General features: G+C 45.0%; 1 protein-coding gene across 1 annotated transcript in view; it reads right to left on the bottom strand.

Moving 5' to 3' along the window:
* The window catches only part of trpm6 (transient receptor potential cation channel, subfamily M, member 6), a 97,554-nt gene that overhangs the window by 16,281 nt on the left and 58,434 nt on the right, over nucleotides 1-22,839 (bottom strand). Inside the window, 3 exon segments of the mRNA XM_034169798.1 lie at nucleotides 2,271-2,370; nucleotides 2,530-2,624; nucleotides 5,885-6,506. Coding sequence (XP_034025689.1) covers nucleotides 2,271-2,370; nucleotides 2,530-2,624; nucleotides 5,885-6,506 — 817 coding nt within the window.

Raw genomic sequence — 22,839 nt, 5'->3', positions numbered from 1 at the left:
TATGCATTTCAAATAAATAGGATTAATGAATATGCATCATGTAAGGTTTATTCGGTAGGTTTGTATTAAAATTATCTAAAAAAGTAAATGGGAATCAGTCATGTAATAAAATTACATAAATCTTAAAAGTTAGGGCAAATATTTCTGTGAGTGTATGGACAGACAGACAAACTCAGTGACACCCTCAAGCACACCTATGTGACCACAGGTGTGCTTGAGGGTGTTCAAAGTACACTGAGATTGCAGAGCAACATATACTGCTGGAAAGACAAAATCTTATTTTCTTTCTACAAGATAAAGTAAAACCACATTGCCTCACATTACACAGGCATGGCTGTGGAAGAATTGGGTATGGACACCGGACAGCTCTGTCTGCAGTTCTGACATGTCCCCTAAAGAGAATGCGTGGAGAATGCTCTGTTGCACACCTTAAGACATGTTTGGTGGACAAATGGGACCAAAAAAAACCCCTGAAATGCTTCATGACTTAGTATCCTCAATGATAGAACATCTTTTAAATGTGTCATGCCCAGCCCTGATCCAGGCTTTGCTCCCTGTTTTGCCCCTTTCTTTGCCTCATCTTCTGTTCCAGCTTTGATTTATTAGTTGTTTATTTTCATCATGTGTTTATTCTCTGTTCTATTTTGCTTTGCCACTTTGTTTCTTTGTTACTTTTATACTTTAGCCATTGTCCAGTTCCATTCTTGTTTTGTTCAGCCAGTTTGTGCTTTCATTGTTTATCACTTGTTTATTTTGTACTTCTCATTTAAACTTTAAACTTTATAAACTTTATTGATCTCACAGAGGAGAAATTCACCTCACCTTCTTACCCATTTAAAGTTTGAGAATAGGTTGAGATCGTTTCAGCCAAAACCGCCCGCGGCAACCCCCCACGGGCCCCTTGGCCTTCCCGACCCGGCTGGGATCCCACCTCAGCCGGCTGAGGTGTGTTATTTGCTATATTATGGGTTATATTTGTTATATTATCTGTTGTGCTTTAGTGTCAGGTTTTGTTAATCACAGTCTCTGTTTTATTTATAGTTTGTTTAGCCACTTTGTTTTTAGTCAGTTCCAGTTTAGTTTTTTCTTTGTCTTTATTTTCTTTCAGTTCTCATGTTCATGCCCGGTTGTTGTTGTATTATATGCTGCCCTCGATTTCTGTTTTAGCTCCGTTCTGTTTTTTCTCATTGCCATTTGTTTGTTTCCACTCCACACCCCTGCACCTGCCATCATGTCTTCGTCCCTCACTCATATTTGATTGTGTTCACTGCACCTGCCTCATATCTTTCACTCACACTCTTGGCACCTGCTCACGTGTCTTTGTCTATTACATCACTCGAATTTGTGCACTGCCCTCCTCACAATCTTGCCTGTATATAATCTTTGTTCACTAGCCATGCCCCTTTGTAGATCTCTCCTCACGTGCACCTCGTTAACACTTGTTCCGCATCTCACATCCTGATTAGTCCACATGCATTAAACCTCACAGTCCTTCACTTCCCTGCCAGACTGTTGTCTCTGTACACTTTCCAGCGCCCATTTATCAGTCCTGTTTTTGTCAAGCCGTGTATCAAACTACTGCTCTGTTACCTCGACCATGCCTCTTGCCTCGTCCCGGATGTCTATGTTTGCTCGTGCCATTGAACCCTGCTCGTCCATGACTGCATCTCAGCCTAACCCTGCTAGTACCTTTGCTCCGCTGACTGACCACATGTGTACCGTACCTGAGCCTGAATTAAAGACCATGTTTTCTCTTACACCAAAGCCTAGTCTGAGAGTTTGCATTGCGGGTCCTATCGCTCCTGGGGCCGGGTCACCGCCCGTCATGACAAAATGTTGTGAGAAGGAATGGCAACATTACAAAGTGGTTTTTGGAATGTGTTGCTGGCCTGGAATGCAGAACTGGATGTACCGTTATGGTCAGAGGTTTACATACACTCATCATGTGCATGAATGTCATGGCAATTTTGTACTGTGCTTTTTTGTTTTCACTTACAACTCCCGCATGATTCTCAATAGCCTTTCATTTTACTCATAAATTTTGCTACAATTTAGTCATGGTTGACCTGCGAATGCATAGAGATTCATATGTCAGATCTTTTTTTAACTTATCATTCTCCTTTCCCATATGTTGCACTCCAATTCAACCAGTCCTATGTTTAGTTTCCCATTAGCAATAATTATCCCTTTCTGCAAAGCAGACTCCCTCCCACCATCCTCAACTCTAAATGTTAAAATACAGTGAATTCATAAGTACTGTAGATCCATACTAAGCTGACTGAGGCTGGTACCAGACCAACACGCCGGCTGCTCTCTGAACCTCCTGTGCCTTTTCCAGCTGGTGTCAGGCAAATGGGACTGCAGACTTGCCTAGTTTGTACAAGAAATAAACAGAGGGACAGAAATTTAGGCATAGTTCAACATGAGTAAAACACTCTTTAAAGATGAACATTTCCTCGATATTTAATCTGTAACTGTTATGTTTTAAGATGTCATTACGCTCTGAAAAAAACTTTTGAGGCACTTCACTGGAACTGTGCTCTTCTCTTGTATCTTGACAGTTTTCTTTTTCTGACATCTCTCCCTAGTGTTGAGCTCAGTGAAATCAGAGGATTTGGCCCATTCTGTAAGAATGAAAACACAGATAATATAACACAGACAGACACAAAAATAACTTCCATCCTAATGGGACTCAGATAAATTTACTAATGATGATGGCACAAAGCTGAAACTGTATTACAGTAAGATGTAAATGGAAAGTGCATCAACTACTATCACTAAAAATAAATATTTGTCCTTTTTACAAACTCTAGATTACTGTATTTCCAGCCATCCATCCATCCATTTTCTTACGCTTTATCTGGAGTCGGGTCGCGGGGGCAGCAGCTCAAGCAAAGCCGCCCAGACCTCCCGATCCACACACACCTCCCCCTGCTCCTCCAGGGGAACCCCAAGGCGTTCCCAAGCCAGCCGAGAGACGTAGTCCCTCCAGCATGTCCTGGGTCTTCCCCGGGGCCTCCTCCCGATGGGACATGCCCGGAACACCTCTCCAGCGAGGCGTCCAGGGGGCATCTGGAAAAGATGCCCAAGGCACTTCAACTGGCTCCTTTCGACATGGAGGAGCAGCGGCTTGACTCCGAGCTCCTCCCGAGTGACCGAGCTCCTCACCCTATCTCTAAGGGAGCGCCCAGCCACCCTGCGGAGGAAACTCATCTCGGCCGCTTATACTCGCGATCTCGTTCTTTCGGTCATGAGCCAAATCTCATGACCATAGGTGAGGATCGGAACGTAGATCGATTGGTAAATCGAGAGCTTTGCCCCCCTACTCAGCTCTCTCTTCACCACGACGGTCCGATACAGCGACCGCATCACTGCAGATGCTGCACCGATCCACCTGTCGATTCTCACGCTCAACCGTCCCTCACTCGGGAACAAGACCCTGAGATACTAAACTCCTCCACTTGAGGCAAGGACACTCCACCGACCTGAAGAGGGCAAAGCACCTTTTTCCGGTCGAGAACCATGGCCTCGGATTTGGGGGTGCTGATTTTCATCACGGACGCTTCACACTCGGCTGCAAACCACCCAGGTGCACACTGAAGGTCCTGATTTGATGAAACCAACAGAACCACATCGTCCGCAAACAGCAGAGACGAGATTCTGTGGTTCCCAACATAGACCCCCTCTACACCCTGGCTGCGCCTAGAAATTCTGTCTGTAGGACTCCTTCTTCAGCTTGACGGCATCCCTTACTTCCGGTGTCCACAACCGGGTTCAGGGATTGCCTCCACGACAGGCACCAGAGACCTTGTGACCACAGCTACGAGCGGCTGCATCGACAATGGAGGTGGAGAACATGGTCCACTCGGACTCCATGTCTCCAACCTCCCCCGGGATCTGGGAGAAGCTCTCCCGGAGGTGGGAGTTGAAGACCTCGCTGACAGAGGGTTCTGCCAGTCGTTCCCAGCAGACCCTCACGATACGTTTGGGCCTGCCAGGTCTGACCGGCTTCCTCCCCTCCCAGTGAATCCAACTCACCACCAGGTGGTGATCGGTCAACAGCTCAGCCCCTCTCTTCACTCGAGTGTCCGAGACACATGGCCGAAGGTTAGATGATACGACTACAAAGTCGATCATTGACCTCCGGCTCAGGGTGTCCTGGTGCCACGTGCACTTATGGACACCCTTGTGCTCAAACTTGGTATTCGTGATGGACAAACTGTGACTAGCACAGAAGTCCAACAACTTAACATCACTCGGGTTCAGATCGGGGAGGCCGTTCTTCCCGATCACCCCCCGCCAGGTCTCACTGTCGTCACCCACGTGGGCGTTGAAATCCCCCAGGAGAACAATGGAGTCCCCAGTCGGAGCGCTACCTAGTACACCTCCCAGGGACTCCAAGAAGGTCGGGTACTCTGCACTGCCGCTCGGCCCGTAGGCTGAGACAACAGTGAGAGACTTGTCCCCGACCCGAAGACTTGTCCCCGACCCTCTCGTTCACTGGAGTGAACTCCAACACATGGCGACTGAGCTGGGGAGCAATAAGCAATGCGACCCCAGCTCTCCGCCTCTCCCCGTGGGCAACGCCAGAAAAGTGGAGCATCCAGCCCCTCTCCAGAAGTTGGATACCAGAGCCCAAGCTGTGCGTGGAGGTGAGCCCGACTATCTCTAGTCGGTATCTCTCAACCTCCTGCTCAATCTCAGGCTCCTTCCCCCCCAGTGAGGTGACATTCCACGTCCCAACAGCCAGGGGCTGTGAGTGCGGACCGGGCCGCCGGGCCACCCGCCCTCGACCGCCACCCAGTCCTCTCTGCACCCGACCCCCATGGCCCCCTCTGCAGGCGGTGAACCCACAGGAGGGCAGGCCCACATTGCTCTTTCATGCTGAGCCCGGCCGGGCCTCATGGGCTAAGGCCCGACCACCAGGCGCTCGCACGCAAGCCCCAACCCCAGGCCTGGCTCCAGGGTGGGGCCCCGGCTCCGCCATACCAGGCAACGTCTCAGTCCTTGATTTTTTACTGGTCATGGGAGCTTCTGAACTGCCCTTAGTCTGACCCGTCACCTAGGACCTGTTTGCCTTGAGAGACCCTACAAGGGGCACAAAGCCCCCGACAACAAACCTAGGATCATCCGGGTACGCAAACTCCCCCACCACAATAAGGTGGCAGCTAGAGGGGGAGGTTACTGATTACTGTATTTTCTGCAGTATTAGTCCCACCTGTCAAAAAATGGTACTTAAAGATGAAAAAGCCATACACTAAACAACAATATAATTGCAACACTTTTGTTTTTGCTCCCATTTTTATTGAGCTGAACTCAAAGATCTAAAACATTTTCTATATACACATAAGACCTATTTCTCTCAAATATTGTTCACAATAACCTTGTGACGTCTTCCTGTCCTCACAGGTGTTGATATGCCACACCTGTGAGGTGGGATGAATTTTCTCAGCAAAGGAGAAGTGCTTGCTAACACAGATTTAGACAGATTTGTGAACAATATTTGAGAGAAATAGGTCTTTTGCGTATATAGAAAATGTTTTAGATCTTTCAGTTCAGCTCATGAAAAATGGGAGAAAAAACAAAAGTGTTGCATTTATATTTTTGTTCAGTGTATAAGTCTGACCTTTTTTCCAGTATTATCAGCTCATTAATTTTGGATTTTTGTGAATTGTTGTAGTTTTATTATTGGAGTTTATTTTGACTAGTACTTTGATTCCTGGAAAATATTATTAGCAATGAACGTGTGATTTATTTATTTATTTGTTTTTGGATGTAAGTTGCACTGGGTATAAGTCGAAATATCTCCAAAACTAGTAAAAGAAAAACACATAATTTATACTCCAGAAAATACTGTAATATTGACATGCACGATACAAATTACAAAGTGTAACAGGATCTCTCCTCCTAATGCATCTCAGTGATGTGTCATCACTAAAGCTCCTACCAAATGACAAACTGTCGTTGCTCTGCAGTTCAGTAAGAGAAGGAAATGATCCCCTTTGAGGACTGCGAGGGGCCCCACTCATGGTCATATTCTCCATGCTGGATGACAGGGACCTGCAGTAGCGATGGTAACAACGGTCCCTTGTCAGACACACCCTACTGGACGGCATCGTGGTCTTTTCTCTTTTGCTAAAAGGTCTGGATTGAGAATTTAGTTGCTTATCATCCAGGAAAAAAGTAGGGTTTACTAAACCCCCAGAACAGTCTTTTGGGTGAAACAGGAGGGCTGTGCTGCTGGTGGTTCTGGATTGTTGTAGGTTAGACAGCTGTTCATGTGTCTCCTGCCGCTCTTCCTCTTCTTGGTCCTCTTTCTCTTCTTCCATTGAAACACTCTCCTGACTCAGATAAAAGCTTGGTTTACATATCCAGAGGTTATGATGTGACTCTAAGCTTCTGTCACAAAGCCTAGAAGGAGATGGACAGAAGGAGGCTCCACCAGAGTTGTAGGGAGTCAAAGCCTTAAAACCACTGGCATGTCGTACAGCTGCACAATGTCGTTCCTATAAAAATCAAATATCAGATGTTAAATAAAATATTTTTTTCAAACTTTCAAAGCCAGTTGTACATGTAATTATATCAAAATAAACTGTCATAAAAGTGCTACAAACCTGCTTCACATTAAAATGAGCAGGTCACATTGAGAACAATGTCTTATTGCACGTTGCTATGCCTGATAGCTGTATGTTGCCATGCCTGCCTGGGATGTTACCTTATGTTTCTACAGGCTGTGCACCAGCTACTGGTCTAGAGGCATGAATCCCCATGCTCACATTCACAGATGCATCACTAAAGGTCACAGTTTGAAATCTTGTCCATACCTTAGAAAACCTTAGAGCCCGTAACATTGTTGTATATGATTTGACATCACCAGGAGGTTTTGCTGAAAATGCTAAAGCTTGTGCTAAAGTTATTATCAGGAGCGTCAGACAGGAACGGTTGGACACAAGTGCAGGATTCGACACAATAGCTCTGGTTGAGAAAACGTTTACTGAGTCACTCAGTGGGGTTCGGTACACAATAAGGCAGTCCAAAACAAGCAAACAAAGCAGGATTATCAGGTAAAAGCGTGGTTGGTACAAACAGACAGGTGGTCAGATATACTACGTGGAAACAGGACTTGGAAAAAACACACAACTCAGAGCCAGAAGTGAAGGCACAAGGCACAACGATCGAGCGAATAACTAGTGCAACCAGTGAGACTTATATACACCTAGGTGATGAGCTGCTGTTAGGAAACACCTGTGCAGAAGGATCCAGAAGTGGGCGTGGTCAAGACTGTGCCACGCCCACCACCCAGCACCAAGAGACAGGGAAGGCACACAGAAGACATAATCACCAAATTAATACTAAAATCAAACATGGCAGAAGAAACGAGCAACCACAGAGCATGACAGGACCCCCCACCTAACGGCCGACACCTGACGGCCCAGGTGAACCAGGATGCCGAGCATGGAAGTCCCTGATCAAGTTTGGGTCCAGGATGAAACAGGAGGGAACCCACGAACGCTCTTCCGGTCCGTAACCCTCCCAGTCCACCAGGTACTGCACCCCCCTCCCACGCCGCCGGGACCCCAAGAGGGGCGCACCGAAAAGGCCGGCCCACGGCCCGCCCGGTTCGTGGGCGGTGGTGGGGGAACAGCCGGAGGGCACAATGGACTGGTGTGGACAGGCTTCACCTGGCTGACGTGGAAGGTGGGGTGAATCCTCAATGACCTGGGCAACTGAAGGCGGACTGAAACTGGGTTTATGACTTTCGTGATGGGGAACAGACCAACAAACCTGGGAGTGAGCTTCCTCAGCTGACCACGGATGGGCAGGTGGAATGTCGAGAGCCAGACCCATTGTCCAGGGCAATAATCTGGGGCTCGTGACCTCTTCCTGTCCGCTGCTACCTTGTAAGCCGCTGATGCTTTCAGTAAGGCCCGACGGGCCCGCTCCCAGGTCCGTCGACAGCGGAGGATGAGGGACAAACCCGAAGGCACACAGGAGGTTAAGGCTGCAGAAGAAAACAGAGGAGGTTGAAAACCATGAGTGACATGGAATGGGGAGTAGCCTGTGGATGTAGAGGGCAAACAATTATGAGCACGTTCAATCCAAACTAGCTGGGAGGACCAGGAGGCTGGGTGCTGCGAGGCGAGGATGCACAGACCCTTTTCCAACTCCTGTTTGACTCTCTCTGACTGTCCGTTCGCCTGTGGATGGTAACCGGAAGTGAGACTGGAAGAGACCACCAGCAGATGACAAAACTCCCTCCAAAACTGAGAAATAAACTGTGGCCCTCGGTCAGAAACAATGTCCTGTGGAACCTGTGCAATCTAAAAACGTGGGCTAATAATGCTTCGGCGGTTTCTTTGGCGGACGGTAACTTCGGAAGTGGCACAAAATGTGCCATCTTGGAAAGACGATCAACTACGGTTAGTATGACTGTGTTACCCCGAGAAGGCGGCAAGCCTGTAACAAAATCCACTGAAATGTGTGACCATGGTCGTGTCGGAATGGGTAATGGGAGGAGTTTACCGGAAGGTGGCTGGGTAGGTGATTAATACATGGCACACGTCTGACATGCCCTGATGTAATCCTTCATGTCGGAGAGCAGCCGAGGCCACCAAAACCTCTCCTGGATTATATGTGCAGTGTACTTTATACCTGGATGGCAAGCAAAACGACTTTCGTGCCCCCATGAATGACCTCCCCCTGTAGTGAGTTTGGCACAAACATTTTCCCCAGTGGACAATTGGGAGGTGTGGAAACATGAAGTGTCACAGACTGTACCCTAGTCTCGATGTCCCAGGTGATCACCGAGATGAAGCACGCTGCAGGCAAGATTGTACTGGGTACTGTCGGTACTTCTGATGGGTCTTCGTGTCGAGACAGAGCATCCGGTTTGCCATTTTTCGAACCGGGACGGTAAGACAGGGCGAAGTTAAAGCAACTAAAAAAGACTGACCATCTGGCTTGGCAGGAATTGAGTCATTTGGCCGAGCGCAAGTATTCAAGGTTTTTATGATTGGTCCACCGCCAACAGTTCACGGTCACAAATGTGGTAATTTCGTTCAGCCAGAGACAATTTCCTGGACAAATATGCACAAGGATGTAACTTTCCATCCGCCGGATCAATTTGGGACAGTACGGCTCCGACACCAACGTCGGAGGCATCTACCTCGACCACGAACTGTCGGGCGGGGTCAGGGAGGGGTAGAACTGGGGCCGCAGTGAAGCGCTTCTTTAGGACCTGAAATGCCTCATCACACTCCGGTGACCAGTGAATGGTCTGGAGGGATGAGGTGACTCTATGCAGTGGAGCACCATAGTGCTGAAATTTCGAATGAATTTACGGTAAAAATTCGCAAAGCCTAAAAATCTTTGGACTTCCTTACGACTCTTCGGGGTTGCCCAATCACAAACTGCAGCTATTTTTCTGGGATCCATTTGGATTTTACCTGGAGCAATTACGAACCCCAAAAATGAAATTGAGGACTTATGGAATTCACATTTTTCTGCTTTTACAAACAACTGGTTCCTCAACAGCGTCTCGAGAACTATGTGCACATGCTGTGCGTGTGTTTCTTCATTGGCGGAAAAGATCAAAATATCATCCAGATACACAAATACAAACTTATTTAGAAACTCACGTAAAACGTCATTAACCAAGTTTTGGAAAACGGCAGGTGCATTAGTTAAACCGAATGGCATGACTAAATACTCGTAGTGGCCAGTGGGAGTGTTGAATGCCGTTTTCCATTCATCTCCCTGTCTGATCCGCACTAAATGGTATGCATTATGGAGATTTTGGCACCCTCTAGTAGTTCGAAAGCGGTGGCAATCAAAGGCAGGGGATAACAATTCTTTATAGTGACGTCGTTAAGGCCACGATAGTCAATACAGGGCCGCAGTGACTTTTCTACAAAGAAAAACCCGTCCCGGCAGGTAAGGACAAGGGATGAATCAAGCCTGCCTCCAATGATCTCTGAATGTATTCATTCATTGTGATGCGTTCAGGGGCAGTCAGAGAAAACAGCTTTCCCCGAGGAGGACTGGCACCTGGGAGTAAATCAATGGCACAGTCATATGCTCGATGTGGAGGTAGTGATTTAGCCTTGGATTTGCTGAAAACGTCTGCTAGATCATGATAACAAGGAGGTACCCCCCCTAAATCAGGATTAGAGAAGTCGACAATCTCGGTTGCCTTGGAAACACAGCGCCTCGCACAGTCTGGCCCCCATGAACTGATCTGTCCCTCTGCCCAATTTAGTTGTGGACAATATTCTTTAAACAATGGATGCCCCAAAATCGCGGAGTGAGTCATCTTGTCAAACATGTGAAGCTTATTGTTTCCGCATGAGTTCCTGCAATAATCATCTGTACTGACTGAGTGCGATGAGTTATGCGACCAAGCTCATGGCTGTCCATGGCATACATAACCAACGGTCGTGAGATGCGGTATAACAACAAGCGAGGATTGCATCAAATTCGTGTCTGAACCAGAATCAATGAAAACTGGGACGGAGCATGAGGAATTTCAGATATGAGCTTAGCGGTGATCACATTTTGCTGGGTAACCGAAGGATCAGAATTCTGACTCACCCGCAGTTCCGATCTTGGCCGCGCGGGGGCACCCCTGGACTGGCAATGAGTGACCACATGCCCTGCCTGCCCACAGTAGAAGCACAGGCCCTGGTCTCTACAGCGCTGCCATTCCTCGGTGGTGAGCCGTGCGTGACCCAGCTGCATGGGCTCCTCGGAGGAAGTGTGGGGAAGACCGGAACCGGGAGGTGAAGATCTGACTTGTCGAGCTGAAGGCGTCTCCATACGCTGGGTCGATGGGTGCATGTCTCGCTGAGGCCGGTCCACCAGCTGACGGTCGGTGCAGACAGCGAGCGCTATGAGCTCATCCAGATCTTCCGGAATATCGATGGCAATCAATTGTTCCTGGTTGTGAGCGGAGAGGCCCTGCAAAAACACATCTTGGAGGGCCGCAGGGTTCCACTCACTCTTTGCTGCCAGGATGCGGAAGTCGATTGCATAATCGGCAACTCGACGGTTTCCTTGCCGAAGCTGCATCAGGGAATGGGCTGCCTCTCACCCTGGTGACGTGTGCTGAAAAACCTGGAGAAGAGCAGTTTGGAATGCCTGGAGAGAAGCACACGCTGGTGATTGCCTGCTCCACTCTGCCGAAGTCCACGCTGCTGCCCGGCCGGTTAGGTGAGTTATTATGAATGCTATCTTCGTCTGATCGGACGGAAACATTGCTGACATTAACTCAAAATGTAATTCGCATTGAGTAAGAAATGGTTTGATGTCTCCCGATTCCCTGGAGAAATGCTCGGGTCGTGACAGTTGGTTGCAGAAAGTGGGAGCTGCGATGGTTGCTGGCGGGGCAGCACGCGGTCCCAGAAGTGCTTGGTCGATGGTGGCAGAGACAAACGAGGCCTGATGTGAAACAGCAGTAACTAGTTCATCAATCTGTGTGCTCACCGAGGTCATGAATGCGTCCTGACGCTTGGCGAGGTCGCTGATACTGGAGGACATTGCGGTGAGACCTTCCTCCTGTTCCGCTAGCTGGCGGCTGTGGTATTGTACTGCCGACTGGAAGCTGTTCGAGTCCGCTGTGTCCATAGTTGGCTCGATCGTTCTATCAGGAGCGTCAGACAGGAACGGTTGGAAACAAATGCAGGACTCGACACGATCGCTCTGGTTGAGAAAAACATTTACTGAGTCACTCAGTGGGGTTTGGTACACAACAAAGCAGTCCAAAACAAGCAAACAAAGGAGGATCATCAGGCGAAAGCGTGGTCGGTACAAACAGGCAGGTGGTCAGATACACTATGTGGAAACAGGACTTGGAAAAAACACACAACTCAGAGCCAGAAGTGAAGGCACAAGGTGCAAGGATGGAACGAATAACTAGTGCAACCAGTGAGACTTATATACACCTAGGTGATGAGCTGCTGATAGGAAACACCTGTGCAGAAGGATCCAAAAGTGGGTGTGGTCAAGACTGTGCCACGCCCACCACCCAGCACCAAGAGACAGGGAAGGCACACAGAAGACTTAATCACCAAATTAATACTAAAATCAAACATGGCAGAAGAAACGAGCAACCACAGAGCATGACAGTTATACAACAGGCAAGCTATGGTTGTTTTTCTATGTCACATGCTACAAGATTGGTATCCTATGTCACACCACCTATGATCTCATTCATGGGCAACTATGATCTTCATATGCCAGTTTGCCACTGTTATAGAATATGACCTTCTTGGGTGCTCATTCATGAAACTGACAATGAGGTTTTACAGTCCGTGTTTGCTCATATCCAGTGGTGGGCGCAGTTCCGATAATACGATAACTGATAATTATCAAAGATAAAGTTTTCATTATCGGATTATCTTTTCAGAAAACTTTGAAAACCATCATCAAACTAATTATCTTCCGATAAATTTTTTGTCCGATAACTTTTAGACCGTTAATGTGGTAAACAAAAGTGAACAGATGTGTAGTTCTACCATCTGCAAACAGAGGAGAGCTGCTTCTAGAAGAAACCACGCTATCCTCTGCAGGCAAAGAAGAACTGGTCACCAAAAAAAAAACCCTCATTTTTTTTAACCCCATACTGATACGCGGCCAATATCACCCAAGTCACCCAGAGGCATACATTTTTAACTTATGGTTCAAATTTTAACCAAACTTATTTCGGACAAGTTATTTAATTAACGTCACTTCTGAAGTTTTATAAAGTGAAAATATCAGATATATGTTTTAGTTTTAAAGTAATGCGCTAATTTTTTAAGGTTTTAGTGTGGAGCATGCTGTGTCCAGGTGCATTATTGGTGATAGGATAATCTCAGTACGGTAATCTCAGTACGTTCACGACAGGAGAATTGCATTTCAAACACTCTGATGAGGACAACAGCATTAAACTCTAGTGCCTAAAACTCATGCGAATATATTCTCTGGGTTTATAGACGTTGTTATTGTGTTTGCTTTTATTAAATTCCACGCATCTTAAACGTAGCAAGTAGTAACACAGATTATATGGAATTTTTTGTTTGCAAGTTTTCAAGGTCTCTACTGCCATCTACTGGCCAGTAGTGTTCATGGCAGTATTTAAACTGAAGCTGGGCTGATATTTTCAATTACTGTAATCAATCTTCTTCTTTGTCTTTCGGCTGTTCCCGTTAGGGGTCGCCACAGCAGATCAATCGTTTCCATCTCACCCTGTCCTCTGTATCTTCCTCTGTCACACCAACCACCTGCATGTCCTCTCTCACCACATCCATGAACCTCCTCTTTGGTCTCCCTCTTCTCCTCCTGCCTGGTGACTCCATCATCAGCATCCTTCTCCCTATATACCCTGGGTCCCTCCTCTGCACATGTCCAAACCATCTCAATCTCGCCTCTCTGACTTTGTCTCCAAACCGTCCCACCTGAGCTGTCCCTCTGATATGTTCATTCCTAATCTTGTCCATTCTTGTCACTCCCAAGAGAATCTCAACATCTTCAGCTCTGCCACCTCCAGCTCTGCCTCCTGTCTTTTTGTTAGTGCCACTGTCTCTAAACCATACAACATAGCTGGTCTCACTACTGTTTTGTAAACTTTCCCCTTCACTTTTGCTGATATTCTTTGGTCACAAATCACTCCTGCCACCTTTCTCCACCCACTCCACCCTGCCTGCACTCTCTTCTTCACCTCTCTACCATACTCTCCATTACTTTGAACAGTTGACCCCAAATATTTAAACTCATCTACTTTCACCACTTCTACTCCTTGTAACTGCACTATTCCACTGGGCTCCCTCTCATTCACACACATGTACTCAGTCTTGCTTCTACTGACTTTCATTCCCCTTCTCTCCAAAGCATATCTCCACTTCTCCAGACTAGACTCAACTTGCTCTCTACTCTCACTACAGATCACAATGTCATCTGCAAACATCATAGTCCATGCAGACTCCTGTCTGATCTCATCTGTCAGTTGTAGTCTTACACACCTCTCTGCAGCTTCTCTCCCCCTGCCATCCCCTCATTACCCCATCCCCGTAGAGACGGTGCCTGCTCCCAGACCACCAATAACCAGCAAAAATCTATTTAAGCATAAAAATTCAAAAAGAAAAAATAATATAGCACCTTCAACTGCACCACAGACTAAAACAGTTAAATGCGGTCTATTAAACATTAGGTCTCTCTCTTCTAAGTCCCTGTTAGTAAATGATATAATAATTGATCAACATATTGATTTATTCTGCCTTACAGATACCTGGTTACAGCAGGATGAATATGTTAGTTTAAATGAGTCAACACCCCCGAGTCACACTAACTGCCAGAATGCTCGTAGCACGGGCCGAGGCGGAGGATTAGCAGCAATCTTCCATTCCAGCTTATTAATTAATCAAAAACCCAGACAGAGCTTTAATTCATTTGAAAGCTTGACTCTTAGTCTTGTCCATCCAAATTGGAAGTCCCAAAAACCAGTTTTATTTGTTATTATCTATCGTCCACCTGGTCGTTACTGTGAGTTTCTCTGTGAATTTTCAGACCTTTTGTCTGACTTAGTGCTTAGCTCAGATAAGATAATTATAGTGGGCGATTTTAACATCCACACAGATGCTGAGAATGACAGCCTCAACACTGCATTTAATCTATTATTAGACTCAATTGGCTTTGCTCAAAATGTAAATGAGTCCACCCACCACTTTAATCATATCTTTGATCTTGTTCTGACTTATGGTATGGAAATTGAAGACTTAACAGTATTCCCTGAAAACTCCCTTCTGTCTGATCATTTCTTAATAACATTTACATTTACTCTGATGGACTACCCAGCAGTGGGGAATAAATTTCATTACACTAGAAGTCTTTCAGAAAGTGCTGTAACTAGGTTTAAGGATATGATTCCTTCTTTATGTTCTCTAATGCCATATACCAGCAGCTACCTAGCTACCTAAACTCTGTAAGTGAGATAGAGTATCTCGTCAATAGTTTTACATCTTCACTGAAGACAACTCTGGATGCTGTAGCTCCTCTGAAAAAGAGAGCTTTAAATCAGAAGTGCCTGACACCGTGGTATAACTCACAAACTCGCAGCTTAAAGCAGATAATCTGTAAGTTGGAGAGGAAATGGCATCTCACTAATTTAGAAGATCTTCACTTAGCCTGGAAAAAGAGTCTGTTGCTCTATAAAAAAGCCCTCCGTAAAGCTAGGACATCTTACTACTCATCACTAATTGAAGAAAATAAGAACAACCCCAGGTTTCTTTTCAGCACTGTAGCCAGGCTGACAAAGAGTCAGAGCTCTATTGAGCCGAGTATTCCTTTAACTTTAACTAGTAATGACTTCATGACTTTCTTTACTAATAAAATTTTAACTATTAGAGAAAAAATTACTCATAACCATCCCAAAGACGTATCGTTATCTTTGGCTGCTTTCAGTGATGCCGGTATTTGGTTAGACTCTTTCTCTCCGATTGTTCTGAGTTATTTTCATTAGTTACTTCATCCAAACCATCAACATGTCTATTAGACCCCATTCCTACCAGGCTGCTCAAGGAAGCCCTACCATTATTTAATGCTTTGATCTTAAATATGATCAATCTATCTTTATTAGTTGGCTATGTACCACAGGCTTTTAAGGTGGCAGTAATTAAACCATTACTTAAAAAGCCATCACTTGACCCAGCTATCTTAGCTAATTATAGGCCAATCTCCAACCTTCCTTTTCTCTCACAAATTCTTGAAAGGGTAGTTGTAAAACAGCTAACTGATCATCTGCAGAGGAATGGTCTATTTGAAGAGTTTCAGTCAGGTTTTAGAATTCATCATAGTACAGAAACAGCATTAGTGAAGGTTACAAATGATCTTCTTATGGCCTCAGACAGTGGACTCATCTCTGTGCTTGTTCTGTTAGACCTCAGTGCTGCTTTTGATACTGTTGACCATAAATTTTATTACAGAGATTAGAGCATGCCATAGGTATTAAGGTACTGCGCTGCGGTGGTTTGAATCATATTTATCTAATAGATTACAATTTGTTCATGTAAATGGGGAATCTTCGCTCTCAGACTGCAGGCTTACTTGTAGTTCCTAGGGTTTGTAAGAGTAGAATGGGAGGCAGAGCCTTCAGCTTTCAGGCTCCTCTCCTGTGGAACCAGCTCCCAATTCAGATCAGGGAGACAGACACCCTCTCTACTTTTAAGATTAGGCTTAAAACTTTCCTTTTTGCTAAAGCTTATAGTTAGGGCTGGATCAGGTGACCCTGAACCATCCCTTAGTTATGCTGCTATAGACTTAGACTGCTGGGGGGTTCCCATGATGCACTGAGTGTTTCTTTCTGCTTTTGCTCTGTATGCACCACTCTGCATTTAATCATTAGTGATTGATCTCTGCTCCCCTCCACAGCATGTCTTTTTCCTGGTTCTCTCCCTCAGCCCCAACCAGTCCCAGCAGAAGACTGCCCCTCCCTGAGCCTGGTTCTGCTGAAGGTTTCTTCCTGTTAAAAGGGAGTTTTTCCTTCCCACTGTCGCCAAGTGCTTGCTCACAGGGGGTCGTTTTGACCGTTGGGGTTTTTACGTAATTATTGTATGGCCTTACCTTACAATATAAAGTGCCTTGGGGCAACTGTTTGTTGTGATTTGGCACTATATAAATAAAATTGATTGATTGATCTGTCAACCTGTCCATCACCACTGCAAACAAGAAAGGACTCAGAGCTGATCCTTGGTGTAATCCCACCTCCACCTTGAATGAGTCTGTCATTCCGACTGCGCATCTCACCGCTGTCACACTATTCTTGTACATGTCCTGCACTACCCTAACATACTTCTCTGCTACTCCAGACTTCCTCATACAATGCCACAACTCTACTCTTGGCACCCTATCATAAACTTTTTCTAAGTCCACAAACACACAATGTAACTCTTTCTGTCTTTCTCTGTACTTTTCCAACAGTATTCTCAGGGCAAACATTCCATCTGTAGTGCTCTTTCTCGGCATGAAACCATACTGCTCACCTGTTTTCTAAGCCTAGCTTCTACTACTCTTTCCCATAACTTCATGCTGTGGCTGATCAGCTTTATGCCTCTGTAGTTACTGCAGCTCTGCACATCACCGTTGTTCTTGAAAATAGGAACCAGCACACTTCGTCTCCACTCCTCAGGCATCCTCTCACTTTCCAAGATTTTATTAAACAATCTGGTTAGAAACTCTACTGCCATCTCTCATAGACATTTCCATGCCTCCATTGGAATGTCATCTGGACCAACTGCCTTTCCACTCTTCATCCTCTTCATAGCAGCCCTCACTTCTTCCTTGCTAATCTCTTTTACTTCCTGATTTACTCTCACCACATCATCCAGCCTTTTCTCTCGCTCATTTTCTTTATTCATCAACTCTTGTTGCAAAATATTCCCTCCAACTTCTCAGCACACACTCCTCACTTGTCAGCACATTACCATGTGCATCTTTTACCACCCTAACCTGCTGCACATCCTTCTAGCTCTGTCCCTTTGTCTGGCCAATCGGTACAAGTCCTTTTCTCCTTCCTTACTATTCAACTTCTTGTACAGCTCGCAATATGCCTTTTCCTTTGCTTTTGCCACTTCTCTTCTCGCCTTACGCCGCATCTCCTTGTACTCCTGTCTACTTTCTTCATCTCTACGACTATCCCAAAACTTTTTCGCCAACCTCTTTCTCCTTATGCTTTCCTGGACCTCTTCATTCCACCACAAAGTCTCCTTGTCTTCCTTCCACTGTCCAGATGTCATACCCAGTACTGTCCTAGCTGTCTCCCTCACCACATCTGCAGTACTTTTCCAGTTGTCCAAAATTGCTTCCCCTCCAACTAGTGCTTCTCTCACCTGCTCGCTAAATTTCACACAACAGTCTTCCTCCTTCAGCTTCCACCATCTGATCCTTTGTTGAGCTCTCACTCTCTTCTTCTTCTTTACCTCTAAAGTCATCCTACAAACAACCATCCCATGCTGTCTAGTGACACTCTCTCCTGCTACCGCCTTACAGTCTGTGATTTCTTTTAGCTTGCATCTCCTATGGATGTTCAAAAACCACACGTCGGACTCATGTCTCCAGAAGCAAAATGTAAACAGAAGCTTTTTTTTCAAACTTAATTTACAAAAACTCTTGATGGAAGACATCAAAGTTTAAAAAAACAAAAACAAAAACAAAAAAAAAAATTTACAAGTCAGGTCTGCGGTGTTTGCACAGGCACAGTGCAAGAGGTTGGATGATTCTTGTAGCACTTCAGCAGTGGGATACCCTCACCACGGCCGACAAGAATATCAAACAGGTTTGATTTTCATTCGACCATACGATCGCCAATCAGGAGATGGTCGTGAGATGTTAAATGCAGTTCGTTACTCCATGTATACTAAATGATGCAGGACGCACGATTAACCTGAAACTCTATGCGATCCAAAAAAATTCTTGCACGAATGAAAAATCACCTGTAAAAGGGCCAAAACTCGCACTGGCACCAGTAGATCATTTGCCCTATTGACATTTCAAATCCTGCAAAACCTCAGAGAGGTCGCTGTGCTGCGAGATCTCAGTAACATTGAGAACTGCATTGATATGCTCTGATCGGGCTGCACTTTAACCGCTGCACATGGACAACACCATTAACATTGCAACATAAAACTATTTTATATTGTGCCTAAAACTCTCATGAATATATTCATGAGAGTATATATATATATATATATATATATATACTTAACTTTGCACAAATGACAGAATTGACATTAATGGAGTTATTCTATCAGTATTCATTTTATTTATACAACAAACCATAACTCAGCACTGCTTTATTTTCCAAGATCTCGGCCTGACGGCAGTGCTGTGTTTGGGTAGAGAGTTGAGCTTTGTGGCTCCACTCAGTTGCTTCTGTGCTGGAAGCCATGTAGTAAACAGAAGCTTCCAGCCGGGGTCAGTATGCTCAAAGACAGAAGTGCTGACTCATTGCTTGGGTCTGTTGTTGCTTTTGATGCTTCCAAAAGCGATCGTGGTGTTAAAACTCAAAATCAGCTTGTTAGTAGTTCTAAGTGTACGGAGACAGTACTGGAATTTATTGGTTATCTGTAACTTCCGATACATTTTTGGGTGGTTTATTGTTTTAACTTTATCGAAGTAACTTTTCAGTTATCTGATTATCTGTTGTTGAAGTTAATTTTTTTGGTTATCTGTGCCCACCACTGCTCATAGCATGTCTCAACACTTCACATCCCTTTAAATTGAGCTCAGCCAAACTCCATACATTGAGTCAGTCAGTAACACTGGCAAACAAATGAGCAACCTGATCTACTAAAGGTGCACACGGAGGATTGCCTCTTTCAAATCAACAAAATAACACATTGTCCATTTAATACATTTATCTTAATGAATATGCAATTTGCAGTGTGTCTACCAGAGTGTGCAAAATACTGTCAGGAGATTAATTTAGCATACACAATATGATTTTTCAAACCAGAAAACAATTTAATGGGCTAATAATTGCATCTGTATATTGCACATTTGAAAGCAGGGTAGTAAATGTCAGATTGATTCTAAATAATTTCTGGTGGGCTATTTGGGCTATGCATTTATTTGCAATCGATGACTTCAACACAGAAAACACCATTAAACATCCATTTATTGTGGCCTAATTATAACAAAGGAAACTATGTATTCTGTCTAGGGGCTGAAACAGGTCAGCACCATGGACAGCTCCACTTGCAAATAAACACAAATCTGATTGTCATTCTGTCACATCCTCTCCAGTTATATAAATGTGAACACCAGAGTCAGTGCCAGTGCTATGAAAAGCACCTCTGTCATGGGAATGCACATGCCGAATATTCAATAAATATTTTGTTTCCAAGACAGCGGCACTGAATCCAGGCTTGTACCACACACCTCACACCTCCCGTGAAATAGCATGCAATTCATTTTCAAGGCACACTCATTTTTTTTTTGGCAAATGTTTAATAAAATACCATTTTCAGTTCAAATGTGTGTTATTTTTTACCTGCAAGTGGCTGACTGAATTTCATTTTGCACTTATGGTCATTAACACATGTAAAATCCTCATTTCCATACGGCTGTCTGCTATATGCACACTTATTCTTTGTAAATCACGTGCAAAACATTAACTAACCCAAAGTGCAAAATCTTAGCATGCCCATGCAAGTTAGTGCTCATTTAGCTTAATAAATCAGACCTTCACTGTTTAGTAAGCTCTCTGTCGCATCCGTTCCTGCATGTTTTGTCTCTTTGGACTCTACATTCAATTACTTGGGTGTTCCTTGTTATTCATGGTTGCCTATTTACTTGAGTGATTATTTGTTACCCATACTTATGCAGTGAATCTTATGCTCATAGTCACATCTGCTTAGGTCTGTTTCCTTTTATTAACTACATCTTAGATTCAGAATTCTGATTTAGTTTGCTCTTGGCTTCCACTTTCTTACAATTTATTTTAGTTTTTTAGTTGATTCATAGTGCTGGCTATTTGCTCAAATTGTCAGATTTTTTTGACTGGTCTTGACTGAAGTGACTGACTGAAGTGTTTTAGTAAGAACCTGCTCCATTGTGTATAAAATGTACCAGCATACAGTATTTGTCAACATTTTTAATCAAATAAGTAAAACTATGTTAATACTGTATGCTGGTACATTTTATACACAATGGAGCAGATTCTTACTCAAACAATTCAGTCAGTCAGTAAAACTATTTCTTTTAACATAGTAGGGGTGGTGGCAAAGTGGTTAATGCGCTTGGTTTCAGTGCAGAAGGTTTCAAATCCCGGGTTCAAATCCCACCCGTGCCATATTTCTCCATGTAATGTGGAGTTGCGTCAGGAAGGGCATCCGGCGTAAAACCTGTGCCAATTCAACATGCAGATCCACCATGGATTTGCTGTGGTGACTCCGAGTGCAAAGGGAGGGGGACTTACTATTTCTTTTAACATAGTAAATAAGGCAGTTATTATCTGGAAAGCAAATTACACTGAACAAAAATATAAGCACAATGCTTTTGTTTTTGCTCCCATTTTTCATTAGCTGAACTCAAATATCTAAAACATTTTCTATATACACAAAAGACTTATTTCTCTCAAATGTTGCTCACAACTCTGTCTAAATCTGTGTTAGTGAGCACTTCTCCTTTGCCGAGATAATCCATCCCACCTCACAGTTGTGGCATATCATAGATGCTGTGGCCTTAGACTGGCCACAATAAAAGGCCACTCTGAAATGTGCAGTTTTGTTTTTCTGGGGGGGGGGGGGGGGGGGGTCAGAAAAGCAGTCAGTATCTGGTGTGGCCACCATTTGCTTCATGCAGTGCAACACATGGCCTTTGCATAGAGTTGATCAGCAGCCAGACGTCACTGAATGTGAGCATTTACCTACTCAAGTCAATTATGATGACAAAATGCAGTCAGGTTGAGACCCCAATGAGGATGACGAGCATGCAAGTGAGCTTACCTGAGACGGTTTCTGACAGTTTGTGCATAAATTCTTGGTTCGGCAAACCGACTGTTGCAGCAGCTGGTCTCAGGTGATCTTGGAAGTGAACATGCTGGATGTGGAGGTCCTGGGCGGGTGAGGTTACACGTGGTCTGTGGTTCTGAGGCCAGTTGGATGTACTGCCAAATTCTCTGAAACGCCTTTGGAGACGGCTTATGGTAGAGAAATTAACATTCAATTTGCAGGCAACAACTCTAGTGGACATTCCTGCAGTCAGCGTGCCAATTGCACGCTCCCTAAAAACTTGCGACATTTGTGGCATTGTGATGTGTGATAAAACTGCACAATTTTGAGTGGCCTTTTATTGTGGCCAGCCTAAGGCACACCTGTGCAATAATCATGCTGTCTAATCAGCATCTTGATATGCCACACCTGTGAGGTGGGATGGACTATCTCGGCAAAGGAGAAGTGATCACTAACACAGATTTCAACAGATTTGTGAACAATATTTGAAAGAAATAGGCCTTTTGTGTTGTGTGGGCCGCTGAAGAGGAGGTACTGCTGGCCCACCACCACCAGAGGGCACCCTGCCTGGAGTGCGGGCTCCAGGCACCAGAGGGCGCTGCCGCCTCACAGGAGCAGCCGGGGTGACAGCTGTCACTTATCACCTACGACAGCTGTCACCAATCATCTGATCTTCAGTGGTATATCAGCAAGATGACATCTCCACCTCTTTGCCGAGATATCGCTCTACCGAGGAGGTAAAGTACTCAGCCGACTGTGTTGTCTTCCTGACAGGAATACTTGTTGCTTTGTGTGTTGGATAGCAGATATTTGCTTTTTTCCGACGAGAGGTGGAGGTGGTTTTCCCACCATACGTGTTGCTGGGTGCAAATGCACCCACATCTAACTGTTTTTGTTCCTCGCCAGCAGTACCAGATCCGACAAGCGGAGGCAGTGGCCACCTGGGAGTTCGGGACTTGGCGGCTCCAGTATTCCCAGGGTTCGGTGGCGGAGGAAATCGTGTGGTTCCGGTTCTGCTTTGGACAGACGTCTCTTATCTTCGAGCCTGCCCACGTGACACATTTTGTGAATTGACTTCTTGTCTACTATTGTAATTTGCTGTGTTTGTTGTGCTTATTCACAACAGTAAAGTGTTGTTATTTGACTTCCTCCATTGTCCGTTCATTTGCGCCCCCTGTTGTGGGTCCGTGTTCCTACACTTTCACAACATTTTGTGTATATAGAACATGTTTTAGATGTTTGAGTTCAGCTCATGAAAAATGGGAGAAAAAACAAAAGTGCTGCGTTTATATTTTTGTTCAGTGTAGTCTGTGTAGATAAAGGCTTGTAAAATTACATTTTTTTAAGCCTACATGAT

This window comes from Thalassophryne amazonica, chromosome 5 (genome assembly GCF_902500255.1).
Source record: "Thalassophryne amazonica chromosome 5, fThaAma1.1, whole genome shotgun sequence".
In the NCBI taxonomy this organism is placed as follows: domain Eukaryota; kingdom Metazoa; phylum Chordata; class Actinopteri; order Batrachoidiformes; family Batrachoididae; genus Thalassophryne; species Thalassophryne amazonica.
This window is presented reverse-complemented; position numbering and strand designations above follow the sequence as displayed.